General features: G+C 35.3%; 1 protein-coding gene across 1 annotated transcript in view; it reads right to left on the bottom strand.

The window, feature by feature from the left end:
- The window catches only part of LOC131846797 (receptor-type guanylate cyclase gcy-1), a 72,052-nt gene that overhangs the window by 41,639 nt on the left and 14,365 nt on the right, over positions 1–16,048 (bottom strand). The window contains exons 3-4 of the mRNA XM_059196203.1: positions 12,104–12,201; positions 10,885–11,019 (exon numbers count right to left, since the gene is read on the bottom strand). Of these exons, the coding sequence (XP_059052186.1) occupies positions 10,885–11,019; positions 12,104–12,201 (233 nt within the window). The remainder of the gene's footprint in view (positions 1–10,884; positions 11,020–12,103; positions 12,202–16,048) is intronic.

The raw sequence follows: 16,048 nt of genomic DNA, 5'->3' as shown, positions 1-16,048 counted from the left end.
GACAACCCACATAGCATTATCTATTCTCAAGCTAAGCATAGATTTATTATGGGTACTAGAGTGATATGTGGTTACGCCAAACGCGATGCGTACCTGGTTTGTTATTGTGTATTGACACCCCTCTCGGCTAATTCATATCATAATTGTGTAAAGCAACATGAATAATAATAAATAAATAATTCAATAATCAGTGGTGTCATGTCAGCTTTCGCTGCGCACGCATGTTGCACGCATGTTGCACGCATGTTGCACGCATGTTGCACGCATGTCGCACGCATGTCTTAATAATTGTAATCAACGTGAGTGAATTCCTGAGATTCCCGTAACCGTGTGGGCCCACAGAAGAACAAGCATATTGAAGTTGGGGTAAGTCATTCATATTTGACCAGCCAGTTCCTATACAAATATATAGTCCATGGAAGAAGGTTCCATAGCCATAGCCGCACCAGATTTGAATACATAGTTTTGTGTATACATACATAGAAAACACCCAGACCGATACAAACAATTATTCTCATGAATACAAATATTTGTACCGTGCGAAGAATCGAAACAGCAACCATCTTAAGACTTGCTATCCTGTGCTCAACAAAATTCTGCGGATCTTGCCTAACCTGAAGAGGAAACGCCACTACATATCTTATGTGGTTGTGCCCACTCATGCATAAACGAATATCTTCATTGGAAAGTATAACACTAAGAATATCCTTTAATTCTTGTCCCTGACGGGTGTAGTTAGCGAACTTTGAAAAAGGTTGAGCACAATACATCTTTTCAAGTCTCAATGCAACAGCTGTAAAGCTACGTAGTACAAAAAAACTTGACAATTTTTTTGTACTACGTAGGTGGCAAATAAACATACGGCTCATGTGATGGTAAACAGTTACCGTAACCAATAGACGCCTGAAACACCAGGGGTATAACGTATGCATTGCAGACTCAGAGGAAACCTTAATATATCCTTCTTGAAAAACCCCATACTGTAGTCTCTCAAGAAAACTTCTGCAGGTAGTTAGTTCATTCCACAGTCTAAGTGTACGTGGGAGGAAGCTCTTTGGCCGTCAAATGGATGGATGGATGAGCAAAATTACACTAAGTAGTCCCTTGTGTATCCAAACTATGTGATTTATCTTATAAATACGTATTAAAACGAGTATCGCTCTCATTAGTCGACGATAATCACTTAACAGAATAATTTTCTTGATTATTTTTCTTCCTCATCAATAAAAACTGTTTTTTAAGTATTTAGCTGTTTAAAAGAAAAAATTGGCATGTAGCTTAATAACTTATAATTTTAATATGTACGGTAATCACAAAAAGTTTGTGTTGCTTAATACAGAGACTAGAGTAATGGAGACACTAGTGTACGTACGTAAATTTTGAAAATATGTTGTTGAAACTACGTCTTTCCATATGAAAGCCTATAAAGTAATCGTTTGAAAAAAAATACGATTCAACAAATCGGTATCGCAGATACAGCTCTACACCACTACAGCTGGTAACATTATTTGAAAGTTATAATTAGTAAATTATAATTACACCTGTTAACTTAGTCTCCGTGATTAAAAAACTTTAGTGTGAAAGAAATAAACTACAAGTATGTACATATGCCAATGTTCCATGTCCCACATTAATATTATATTAATAATATTATTTGTATTAATTTATTAATTTTGATAATGTAAATATAACTCTTTCTTCTCGTTCCGTTGCCTTTAGTCCATATTAAAAATGTAAAATAACTTTGGCGCCAAAACGCTGTCAAAAAATAAAAATTGTACTCTCTGTACAATTTTTATTTTTTCAGAAATTTAAGAGAACAAGTGAGAAATATATATTTGACATATTATCATATTTAAATGTATGAATAGTACTGTAATGTACAGTTGTTTTGAATTTGACGGCTTAAAGTAATATTTCTGTAATAAATTAAAAACTAATAAATCATTTATATAAATTAGCGTGAGCTGTATATCTTGCTATAGAGTTCACGCTAGTTTGGGAGTCAGGGCTGCATCAAACTGTATACTGATGAAAGTTTAAATAAATAAATATTATGTACATTATTACTACATTATATTTTATTACTACCATGATATATTTCATATTTTTAAAAGATACCCTATGGTTACGCCAAACGCGATGCGTACCTGGTTTGTCTTGTGCATTGACACCCCTCCCGGCTAATTCAATAATCAGTGATGTCATAGCTTTCGCCGCGCGCGCACGTCGCACTCATATCGCACGCATGTCTTAATAGTTGTAATCAACCTGAGTGAATTCCTGAGATTCCCGTAACCGTGTGGGCCCACTGAAGAACAAGCACATTGAAGTAAGGGTAAGTCATTCATATTTGACCAGCCAGTTTCCTATACAACAATATAGTCCATCGAAGAAGGCTAGATCATAGCCACCGCCGCACCATTTATTGGTCCTTCGAGCCGGATCACAATAGGAATCGCAATTTATTTATTTAAAATTTGTTTTAATTTTTTCCTATTGTGAAAGTCGAGTGAATGACTCGCATGTAATATTGAACCTTATTGCGCATGTAATAGGATCTATTCAAATTGCATACCACGGTTGCACAAATATAACGATACATTGGTATTTTCGTTAATAAATAAGTTTATATTTATGTCGCTTATGAATTGTTCATAACTCGCAGCAATTCTTCAATTTCGCTTTATATCTGTTTGCGTTGTTTCGTTCATTTAATTTCACATTCACCCGCATTATATCGATATTGTTCGATCGATCGAAGCTTCTAGAAATATTATAGTTGTCGTTATACTATTTGACGAAACAATATTACCTGTCGAATATTATGTATGATGATTGTAGTGTTTGAATGTTAAGATTGTTAGTATTTTAGTGTATGACCTTGAAATTTGCTGAAAGTCATTGTGTTAATTACCGTAGTCTTTACACAAGAAAGTGAGCAGGGAAAGCACACTATTTAATCTGAATAATTATTGATAAGCAGCGATTTTATTTCTGTTCGTAATAGATATTTTATTTCCTTGCAGTACTCGCCGTATAATACGCTGGTTATTGTAAATTGTTTGGGTATTTAGTTCGCATAGCTGTTTTATACAATACATGTCGGTTAAAGATCGTGCCCTACGTACCTATGATTAAGTTATACGTGGTGTATCGACACAGTGACTAACAACAACGCTTTAGACTACTCCCGCGTAAAATAATAGTTGTGAACATAGTTATTTTATATCTTTTTAGTTATAGTTATAGATACATTATCTGATTTTCTATAAGACATCACTCACTTCGATTTCGCTTTATGTATAGTTTATGTTTCGCTCGCATATTTTTTTTTGTAGATGTATGGTCGATACCTACATTCCGTATTGTCGCACTTATGTACCTACATACTACCGCTTATGAGTAGGTATATATAAATTTATTTGTCACGCGCTTTAGTGTTTAAAACGTTATTGTGATTTACTTCTCGCACCGCATATTTAAAATATTGCTTTATGCATTATTTTATTTTTCTCGCATATAGGTATATATAGATAATAGTTGTACCTATTTTTCGCATTATTAATTAGTAGTTTTATAGCATAGTAAGCATATATTTTTTATGTATGCTAGTTTATATCGCGCATCATTTCTCGCATTTGTGTACTTATTTTCGCTACAAGTACATCTGTCTGTCTTGTAGGTATTTAGTACATTAAATACCTATTATACTTTATTATTGTTTATCGCTCGCCCTTTTACGGTAGTACAGGTATAGTTGTACGTTATTACCGCACATAGTTTTATATATCGCATTTATTGGTTTTCCTTTGTTATTTTTTAAGAAGTATATATATAAATAATAATAATGGCTAACACAAACGCAAAATTAAAAATGTATGAAGCAAAACGTGCACAATATTTTTCGCAACTTCAGTCTATTTATGAATTATCTTCGAAAACTAAAATGGAGAAACATCGTAATGTTTTTATTGCAAAAGTTAGCCTGATCGATCAAATGCGCACCGAGTATGTTAAAATTGTCGATGAAATTATTCTCCTTAATTTGGAACTAAACCCTGATTATGTAGTTAATTATCAATCTCTCACCGCTTTTGACGAAATGTTTTATTCTATAAAGATGATGGCGGTCTCGTTACAACCTCAATCTTCGCGAACTCCAGCTCCCGCTTGTCAGTCTGCTTTACCAGACAACAAACAGGGATCAGTAAGGATCCCCCAAATTGTGTTACCAGTCTTCTCAGGTGATATTTTAGAATTTCCTTTCTTTTACGAAACATTCAAACAGGTTATTCATGACAATGAATCCTTTTCGGACTCAGAACGTTTTCATTATCTTATGAGTCACCTGTCAGGAAAGGCTAGAAATCTGTGTGCTGGCTTAGTACCAGCAGCCGAAAATTATCCTATATTGTGGCAAGCTTTAATCGACAAGTATCAAGATAAACGCTCTCTTGCAACGTCATATTTAGATAAATTATTTTCTTTAAAATCAATTAACGGTCCTTCGGCAATAAACTTAGAAAAATTTATTGATACTTTCTCGTCGACTATCGCAGCATTAAAGCAACTTAAAATTGAAAAGCTGGATGATTTTATATTTATTTATATGGGATTAAAGGCATTAGATCAGGCTACCGCGCAGTCGTATGAGTCATCAATTAGAGGAGAAGATGACATACCGCAGTTTGAAAATTTTATAAAATTTATACGTCAACACGTAAAAATATTACAACGCACGTGTAACCGCACCGCCGGCGCCGCTGCCGCCACCAAGTTGGACGGTCCCGCCGCCGCGTCCGCCGGTGGTCGTGCACAGTCGCATCAACGATCGATCGCTCGATCGCCACGTACATTTTTAGGTACTAATCCTACGCAACGCATTTATTGTTCCTTATGTAAAGGTGATTCACATTCTCAATTATATAAATGCAAACAATTTTCAACTTTCACAATTAATGATCGATTTAATTATATTAAAACTAACCGTATGTGTACTAGATGTCTAAGTAGTCAACATAACTCTTTCAGTTGTCAATCAACTTCCGCCTGTCGAAATTGTAACAATCCGAGACATCATACGTTGCTTTGTTTTAAAAATAATAATTCCGCACCTACGCAAGTATCTCAGGGTACGAAAAACGCACAGACATCTTCTACGCACGGTCGCCAATTACCACCATCTTCTTCGTCGCAATTGCCTCCGCTTGCGCACACAACCCACACAACAGACACGATTAGAACCAACTCCCGTTCCTATTGGAACCACCACTGGTGGAGACAAGGAGTCGTTATGCACGCTTTCATCGTCCATTCATGAGCAGCCGTATGTGACTGAAGTACTTGCTACTGCCAAGGTATTTGCTACTGCTCGTAATGGGAGTGATGTTGTCATTCGCTGCTTATTGGACCCCGGGTCACAAAAGCATTATATTACTTCTAAGTGTTGTTTAAAATTGGGTTTAACCATGCAGCCGGACACACATACCACCGTTAAGGGTATAGGTGGCGCCACTGAACCAGTTAAGGGTGCAGTTGATCTCTCTTTCCGATCGAGATTTAATCATGAGCAATATTATAATATTCGCGCTTTAGTTTTGAATAAAATAACAGGTAACTTACCAACATGTCAAATTGATGTTGGCGCGCTCAGTTACTTAACTAATATTCCGCTCGCAGATGATACGTGGGGAACACCATCAGAAATTGACCTTTTGATTGGTGTCAATCTATTCGCGACCCTTTTGTCTGGAGGTAAAATTATAAATTCACCTGGTACTCCAAACGCGTTGGAGACTGTTCTCGGTTATCTTATTTTAGGTGAAGCTCCCACCTTAACTTCTACGTCTTCTTCATTCTCGTTCTGTTCCACCACTTCGTGCGAGGTTTCAGTATTAATTCGCAAATTTTGGGAGATTGAAGAAGTAGATCGCAAACCAATAACAAGTATAGACGATAAATACTGTGAAGATTTTTATACCACAACGACCACTCGTAACGAATCAGGTCACTACGAAGTCGCTTTACCATTTAAGTATAGTTCTAAGTCTTTAGGGAACTCTTTCGATATCGCTAAACGCAGATTTTATCATTTGGAACGTAAATTCGCATCGCAACCGCAACTGAAATACCTTTATGATGAGGTAATTCACGAATATATAGGAAAACAATATATTTCTCCCGTAGACGTAATTGAAAATAACAGCCCTAGTTATTTTATACCGCATCACGCAGTCTTACGTGAGGACAAAGTGTCCACGAAAATAAGGCCGGTACTAGACGCAAGCGCGAAGTCTAGTACTGGATTTTCGCTTAATGATATTCTACATACAGGTCCTTCCTTACAACAGGATTTATTTATTATTCTCTTGAATATGAGATTGTTCGCAGTCGCCATCTCAGCTGATGTGCGACAAATGTATTTACGAATAAAAGTTCGCCCGCAAGATCGTTGTTTTCAACGTATTGTATATAGATTTAGTCCTAATAAACCGCTCCAAGTCTTTGAATTTAATAAAGTTGCATTTGGCTTACGTTGCAGCCCGTACTTAGCATTACGTACTGTAGCTCAGTTAGCTTCCGATGAAGGAAATAAATTTCCAATCGCGCATGAAATTGTAAAGAGAGACATATATGTTGATGATGTTGTTAGTTCAGTTAAGAATAGTAAAGATGCCTCGCAGGCAGCATCAGAGCTCACCGCTTTATTTTTGACTGGTGGATTTGAACTGGCAAAATGGACTAGCAATTGTAAAAAGGTCTTAGAGCACATTCCAGAAAGTAATCGTTTTTCGCAAAATCTGGAATTCGATAAGGATGAAACGCTTAAAATTTTAGGTTTATGTTGGTTTCCATCAGATGATGTTTTCGCATTTAAAGTTACTCCCATTAATCGTCCATGCACCAAACGCAATATTTTATCATCAGTCGCACGACTTTTCGATGTTTTAGGTTTAGTCGCGCCTATAATATTATATGCAAAGCTTTTAATTAAACAACTTTGGATTTTAAAACTCGATTGGGACGAAACGCCCCCGCAAAAAATTGTTCGCACGTGGAATCAATTCCAATCTGAATTACCACTCATTTCTAACATTAAATTTATTCGTCATATAGGTGTTATTGATAATTGCAAATTAAACATTCTCGGATTTGCTGATGCATCCGAACGCGCATATGGTGCTTGTGTATACGCGTATATTGAACTGCCAGATGGTACTTCAAATATTACACTTTTATGTGCCAAGTCAAAGGTAGCACCATTAAAGGTAATTGCTTTGGCACGATTGGAATTGTGTGCCGCTGTAATTCTTTCTAAATTAATCAAAATTATTTATCAAGTTTATTCGCCAAGATACCCCATAGAATCGGTATTCGCATTTTCGGATTCTACGGTCGCATTAAATTGGATACACTCGTCGCCACACAAATGGCATACGTTTGTTGCGAATCGAGTATCGCAAATTCATGAAAACATGGAACCAACGCATTTTTATCACATTAAGGGCACGGACAATCCCAGTGACTGCCTGTCTCGGGGACTGAGTCCTGCTCAACTCGCAACGCACCCCCTTTGGTTAAATGGTCCACCATGGATTTGTAAACCAAAGGGACAATGGCCAATTAAGCCATTTCTTGCTGCGGATTCATCGGACATTCCAGAATTAAAACCTATCGCACTGGTTACCATTGAAGATTCTATGGAACCTTATTTATATTCGCTCGCTCGCAAATTTTCGTCATGGATGAAATTACTTCGTGTAATTTGTTATATTTATAAGTTCGCTAACATTCTTCCACGCGGCGTCATATCCAGTTCCGATTTGGATTTCGCCGAACGTATAATTATTCGCGCTGTGCAGGGGTTTCATTTTAAAAACGATATTAGCAAGTTAAATAATAAAAAACCTTGTACCGCATCAATAATTAAATTAAATCCATTTTTATCAGACAATCTCTTAAGAGTTGGTGGTCGTCTGACTCATTCTGATGAAGATTTCGATTATAAACACCCTATATTACTTCCGGGCAGAGATCATATAGTTCAATTAATTGTAACACACTTTCATCGTAAAAACCTGCATACAGGCCCAGAATTGTTAATGTCAATACTACGTACTAAATATTGGATTCTCGCAGCTCGACGTATGATTCGCACGATCGTAGCTAATTGTAATATTTGTTTCCGCAATAAACCGCGTCCTACATTCCCACCGATGGGTGATCTGCCTGCACTAAGGGTGAAGGAAGTTCCTAAAGCCTTTGTCCATTGTGGCTGTGATTTCGCAGGTCCGTTTTTTGTAACCCCTTATCGCGGTCGTGGTATAACCACTCGCAAAGCATACGTTTGCTTATTCACGTGCTTAACCACTCGGGCTGTTCATATTGAGCTCGCAAGTGAATTGAGTACAGTTTGTTTTCTCGCCGCGTTAAAACGTTTTCTCGCTCGCCGCGGTCCTATTCAATGCATGTATACGGATCATGGTACTAATTTTATAGGGGCACGATCCTACCTACGTGAACTTTATTTGTTTTTATCGCAAGAATGTAGATCTGTTTGGGATAAGGAATTAGCTAACAATGGAATTAAATGGATCCTTATCCCTCCTAACGCACCGCATTTTGGAGGATGCTGGGAAAGTAATATAAAATGTGTCAAAAGCCATCTAAGTAAAGTCATTGGGCTACAAATTTTAACCTTTGAAGAACTTACGACTGTTCTTACACAAATAGAATCGCTATTAAACTCTCGCCCATTGACCGTCTTAAGTTCAGATCCGTCGGACCTGGAAGCATTGACACCTGCTCATTTTCTTAACACTATACCGCTAAAACACTTCCCAGCACATGACGTAAGTGACGCTATTCCTCATCTTTTGAAACGACACGAGCTTTTAGACCAACTCGTTCAGTCGTTTTGGAAGAGGTGGCATCGGGAATATTTGCATACGTTGCAATTGAGACGCAAATGGAACACGCCGGCCTTTCCTATCCAGGAAGGCACGATAGTAGTTGTTATGCAGGAGAATTTAACTCCATTACATTGGCCTCTTGGTCTTATAACACGAGTTTATAAGGGTAAGGATGGCATTATTCGCGTTGCCTCAGTCAAAACAAAGGCTGGTATTTTTCAAAGGCCAGTGGTAAAATTATGTCCATTGCCTTTGCAATAATATGTATTCTATAAGATAGGTAGTACGCATTTATAATAGGTTAATAAGTTAAGTTAAAATCCTTTGCATTTTTCTTATTTAGTAAATTCCGCATTTGATATTTTTTGTATTTTTTCTTTCTTGTTTTTTGTATTTGTCGCATTCGCAATAAGGTTCAATTATGTAGTTCCTTTATTTTTTTTTTGTTAATTTTACTTTGACATTATGTCAAGGCGGGGGGCATGGTTACGCCAAACGCGATGCGTACCTGGTTTGTCTTGTGCATTGACACCCCTCCCGGCTAATTCAATAATCAGTGATGTCATAGCTTTCGCCGCGCGCGCACGTCGCACTCATATCGCACGCATGTCTTAATAGTTGTAATCAACCTGAGTGAATTCCTGAGATTCCCGTAACCGTGTGGGCCCACTGAAGAACAAGCACATTGAAGTAAGGGTAAGTCATTCATATTTGACCAGCCAGTTTCCTATACAATAATATAGTCCATCGAAGAAGGCTAGATCATAGCCACCGCCGCACCACCCTATTAAACAAATCCTAAACAAGCAGGATGTCACATTACTTATCCAGTTGGGTTGTTTCCAAACAACAGTAAAACTACTTAATCTGTGATTAGAATTATAAATCACGAATCGACAGGTAAAGCAAAGGAAATGAAGACGTTGAAATTAAACACTGCCTGTATCCAATAAGAGTAAACTAAGATTAATTGCTTCACGAGATGGGTAGTGTTTGTTTCTACCTTATTAAACTTTAATGAAATCCACTCAGTGGAGGGTGCATTTGAAAGTTTATTTGTTTTTATAATTTGAAAACACGAAGTTGAGTGGCATTTATTATGGGATCCATTGTTACTTATAAGTATTGTTCTTTAAAATATAAATGGCAGATTTGTATTTGCTAGAGGTGTGATTAAATGAGGTTCAATCAGTCAATCCATCGTAACAAATACACCTAGGATTAACCAGCATCGGGAAATGAGGGGGACAATCCCCCTCATTTCTCCCTCTCATGGTGGATCTACCCTGACATGGTACTTGTTAACAATATGACCTTTAGGTTGTTTTTTTAAACTGTGATTGTCGCATTATAGTAATTAAGTATAATCTGTATTACTTAACCTCTTTCCCTGTGGAATTTATTAATGCTAGATGGTCTAGAAATAGGATAGTTCTGCAGGCATTCAGTAGTGACTACTATAACCTAAATGACCTAACTGAGGAGACAGGGGATTGTCAGTAATGAGGACTGATGACCATATTGCTAGTAGTGCCATGTCAGGTTGACTTTCATGCGGTTCCGCCTGGAAACTCACGTGAAAACGGTTAGTTGTAGTAGCATGTCTTTATAATCGCTTTTTACCAAAAATGTTTAAAAAATATGTTAGATTTCCTAGGAGTAATGAATTTATGCATGCTAAATATGTTATAACTATTAAATATAACTAAAAGTATAAGGTTTGGTAGTCATAATCGGTTTTATGGATGATAATGGAATGGTACACTCGCTCGCTCTAGGTTTAAACAGAGCACCAGTGGAGGATGATAAGATGAGCATGAGGTCAGATCAATGCTTTAAGCATTCAGGGGCACGGCGTTGAAGTCCACCTGACTTGGTACATTTTTAGCAATAGCAAAGTCTTAGACCTTCTAATCTCGTTAGATCCATTTGGGTTCTTACGTAGATATAATAATAAATGCAATCTCACCTAAGTTCTTTCAGCTCAGTCATGAACATCCTTCCATCAACTGGCTTAGCACGAGTCTTGAATGATAACAGCGGGAGTTCGCCCATCTGGTGTATAGCATTATCCGTTTCAGAGAACCGTTGCCATAGATTTGACCTGGATACAAAAAACTCTTTAAGTACAACTACATATAATGATTAAACAAAACCTTATATTAACGTGTTAAGATCTAATTTAAGGTAAGCGTTGGCATGGCATTAATGACGTATGAAACAGAATATAAGCCGTTTATATTTTTATTAGTTAGTGAATAATATGACATAGTTAACCGATGTAAGAGAAGCAGAAGAGTAAACGCCACTGCACATCCTATGTGGCTGTAGCCCTCTCATGCATAAACGATCTCCTTTGGAAAGTACACTATATCCTGAGGAGATAAAAATGATCACTCCTAAGAATATCCTTCAAGTCTTGTCCCTTACGGGTCTACGTAACGATTTTTGAATAAGGGCGAGCACAATAGATCTATACATGTCGCAGTGTTACAGGTCATAGCCGGTCATACCTGATAATAGCCCAAACCCCCCAATAAAAAAAACTAACCGGCATAGGGATGTAAAATTATTTTATAAATATATAAAATATGCGATTTAGATATAAAAAAAACAATAATTTTATCTCACAGACGATTTTATTTTATACGATTCATTCTTTCAAAATTTTCAGCAAAAAGCTAAAACAGCTAAATGCTCTACATCATTTATTTTTAGGTTAAGTGATGTAGAAATGGAATCAATTATGGAAAAATCTATTTTAATCTAACCTATTAAGAAATAGCAACGCGCACGTGACACCTCTGGTGTCCCAGGCGTCTATAGGCTACGGTAGCCATTTACCATCAGATGGGCCGTATTGTTTGCTACCGTCGTAGTATAAATAATAACGATTTTTATATACAATGTCATATCTCTAGTCAGTACATACTACTGAATGCTAAGGTGCTATACTAAAGGCAATTGTCTTTTCTACTGTTTGCACTACTATACTATGAGTTTAATTAGAAATATCTGAATTACTTGCGATAATATTATTGTGTATACCATTATATATATATGAACTTAATATTTTTCCTTCAAGCGATTGTCTAAAAAGAATCTATAGCCAACAAAGTGAAATAAATTGTAGGAATAAGAAGACTAAACAGTAATTATTATGCCTATTAGTATAGATTTGAAATTACCTTAAAGTACTGCCATTGGTGAAGATAAAAAAGGCCACTTCCGACCTCTCTTGTTGAAATCTTGTGACAAGTTTTCCAAGTTCTGTAGCTCTGCTAACCTATGGATATAATAGTTTTTTTAATGATGATAATGATTTGGTACATCCTTCATGCCTTACCAAAGGACTAAGATATCACTATTCTATAATTTCACTGCATAATCTGCACCCACACCCATACACACTCACACAGTCTCTCCGATTTTGATATTTTTTTTTTTATTTGACAGCTGTTGCTTCTCATATGATTCCGTATCATCCCAATGTGATCCATATCTAGCTAGTAACTTTGGAGGTATCTTCAATATCGCGGACCGAAGTCGGATTTTTCGTGACTTGAACATGATATTGTATTATTTTTATTTTGTATATGTTTATATTAATCAATTGAATTTAGACTTTATTTTTAGACGGCATTATGTTTATTTATTTGTTTTACACTTGACTTCTCACTTATACTGTATGTTTATGAAAATATTTAAATAAATAGAATAAACGCAGATCCTATTTTAAGCATCCTTCTTTTCTATTTATTAACAAAATAAAATTATATTTTTATCTGCGTTATCGTCGAAAACAGCTGTCTTAACTATGCTGTGGGGTTGATCTGTAGATTATTTTAGAGATAAGTCCACCTTTGTGAGATCGTATTTATATCTCAAAGAGCAATTCACTTTATTTTTTGTGCAGTGGCTTTATCTAGCATTTATTTGCCTATGTCCATTTTCCTGATCAGTCTATAGATATTCACATTATATATTTTAAAAGTCTGTTTAGTAGTTTAGTTATAACATAAATCAACAAACTGATGGACACTAAGAGATACTTTTACATTTATAATTAATTAATTCAGGTATTTGGGCTCCTTAAAATATGGTCGAGCGCAGTGATGGCTGACTCATCCGTCATACTCGTGAACGAGTGCTGCTTGTAGGGCTGGTCTGCTCTTATCACTACGACTGATTTAATCTTATTGTGTTTTTATATTAGACCCTAATAAATTAGTGCTGGTTGGTAGTTTGTATTCACACGTTTCGACTTGTAAAATATGAACTTACAAGGACTATTTATAAGACCAACACATAAGTTTCTTGTTCGATCTTCTTTCGACAGCTTTTCGAATGAGTGGTGGATTAAAAAAAAATTGTTGTGACTATTCAAAAGTGCTTAAATGAAGTTTATTTGAATAAATGATTTTCTATTCTATTCTATTCTAATCAAAATAATAGCTCATACTTATAATGCCACTGCAGTCTGTTGTCCGTTTCGTCATCCATTCCTCAATAAAAATCTTATATATAAAATTCTCGTGTCACAATGTTAGTTACCATACCCGTACGAAACGACTTATCCGATTTTTATGAAATTTTATAAACCATAAAAATTGTACCGTATCTATATTCAGTAGGTCTGAAAATTGTTTACTATCTATTTTTCATAGCCCTGAGTGATAAGATGTGATGTACCCTCAACATTTTTTTTTAATTTTTTAATATTTTTTTCTTTTATATCTTTATAATGTGGCATTATAAATTATAAACAACCCTAAATTTTCACCATCAATCCCTATTTTTAATAGCGATTTTAATTTAAATGGCAAAATAACGTTTCCGGGGTCACTAGTCACTGTATATAATTAATTTAAATTTTTCGTACCCCTAATACCCCTAAAGAAGGAAGAAAAACAACGCCACAAGTGATTTGTATTCGTGCCGTGTGCAATGTTTTCGTAGTATGACAAGAATAATTATTATTACAGTAATTTAATAGAGGTTTTGCTTATGAAAAAATTGAATGTGGGCGTTTTGATTAAGTAACAGACAAATATGTATCTTTACATAGTATAAAAGCCGTTTCCGCTGTCTGTTCGCTTAGATCTTATAAACTACCCAACGGATTTTAATGCAGTTTTTAGCAGTAGATAGAGTGATTCAAGAGGAAGGTTTATATGTATAAAACATGTACACCCGTGCAAAGCCAGGGCTAGTATTTTATTATTAATAGTGTATTCTTGATTCTTTTAATCGTATATTTTGTGCAATAAATTGTAAGTAGATAATAATAATAATATTAATAACCCTGGAGAATTCAGACAGCGCCATCTAGTCCCAAGCTAAGCAGAACTTGTGTTGGGTACTAGGCAACTGAGATAAATACTTAGTTGTATTTTTTTCGTAAATACATACATAATATATATAGAATACACCCAACTGTTACAAACAATCATATGCATGAATACAAATGCTTGCATCATGCGCGTAATCCAACCCGCGACCAACGGAAATAAAGTGGTGTGCTAAACCGTTATACCATGAGGCCGTCAGAGATTAGTATAACAGTTACATTAAAATATGTTACCTTGTTTTTTTTAAATATTTTTCTAATGTACATATTACTAAATAATTATATAAAAATTTAAGCCTATTTCCATATACACTTATAAGATGTAGAATAGAATAGAATATATCTTTACTGCTAACTGTATTTATTTTAATATGTAGGTGGTATATATAGGTCTATGTATCAACAGTTTCACCGGCATGCAGCAATTTACAACTGATATTATAAAACATACAAAACATTTTTAACTTCTTTTTAGACATGCATACCTATCTAAAAATAAGTTCCACATATTTTCAAATTAAAGAAAGGACATTCCATTACTCGCGTGTCCGATATAAATATATGATAGGTACCCTATTTTTTCAGCACGTGAAAACCGTCACTTGTAATTAGCCCATGTCACTTTTCATGTATTCTTATAGACTATGCAACAAAAACAAACAAACATTACGAATCAATGAAAATTGTTTTTTTAGGGATGTTTTAACTAAGTCATAATCAAAAAAAAGTCAAAATACATACTGTAGAAACTCAAAAGAAATTTATACGGAAATACAAATATATATCCTACTATGTTTCTGTTGGGAATGTGTAACACACTATTATTATTGGAATATGTAGTCAAAGTCATGCCTATAGACTAATTACGTACAAGCACGAAGACGAAACTTGTTTGATGTTCCATGGAGAAGGACAAAATTGAGTCTACAACGGTGTTGTTAGTCGTTTTCCGGATCTGGACATATTTACTAGTAATTTGCTGGAGTTTCGTAGGATGGCAGTAGATTATTTAAGTAGTATGGAAAAGTAAGATTATTATTATTGTTATTATTTTTTATTTTATTTTTTTCTTGTGTAATGAAAACTAGTATGTGTTTTATAAGTGTGTGTGTATATATATACAATCTTCCTAAGTGGGCATATTGGGAAACTGTAAAGCTCAAGTGTGACTTAAATAAATAAAATAAATAATTTATTTACTGTTTATGTATGTCTATATATTTATTGATTCTTATAGTTATTACTGTGTCTACAATATCTTAATATCTCTTCTTTTATAATTTACTAGCTACTCGTCCCAGCTTCACCTGTGTGTATATGTATGTTTAATACACACACATAGTACATATAAACCTTCCTCTTGAATCACTCTATCTATTAAAAAAAAATCCGTTGCGTAGTTTTGAAGATTTAGGCATACATAGGGACGGATAGACAGCGATAGCGATTTTGTTTTATACTATGTAACTGCTATTTATGTATGTCTATATTTTAATATATTTATGTCTATTGATTCTTATAGCTATTACTATTACAACAGTATCTTAATATCTCCTCTTTTTCGTACACATATGTATGTCTGATCTAGTTAACACACTATCCTATAACATTTTCTATGTTTGATGGAAGAAATCTCTTTTTAGACAAAAGCTAGCACTTGTACATTACATTTATTGCATCACATTTATTGCATCACATGCGCTCGCCTTCGCTAACAGTATACGCTGGCTGAGCATCAGTGGAGGATGATGAGTATAAGATCAGGTCAGTTACCCCATCGTAG

Source organism: Achroia grisella, unplaced genomic scaffold, assembly GCF_030625045.1.
Source record: "Achroia grisella isolate CSIRO2021 unplaced genomic scaffold, CSIRO_AGI_Agris_v1 utg512, whole genome shotgun sequence".
NCBI classification, from domain to species: Eukaryota; Metazoa; Arthropoda; class Insecta; order Lepidoptera; family Pyralidae; genus Achroia; species Achroia grisella.
The sequence above is the reverse complement of the archived record's forward strand: the minus strand, read 5'-3'. Positions and strand labels throughout refer to the sequence as shown.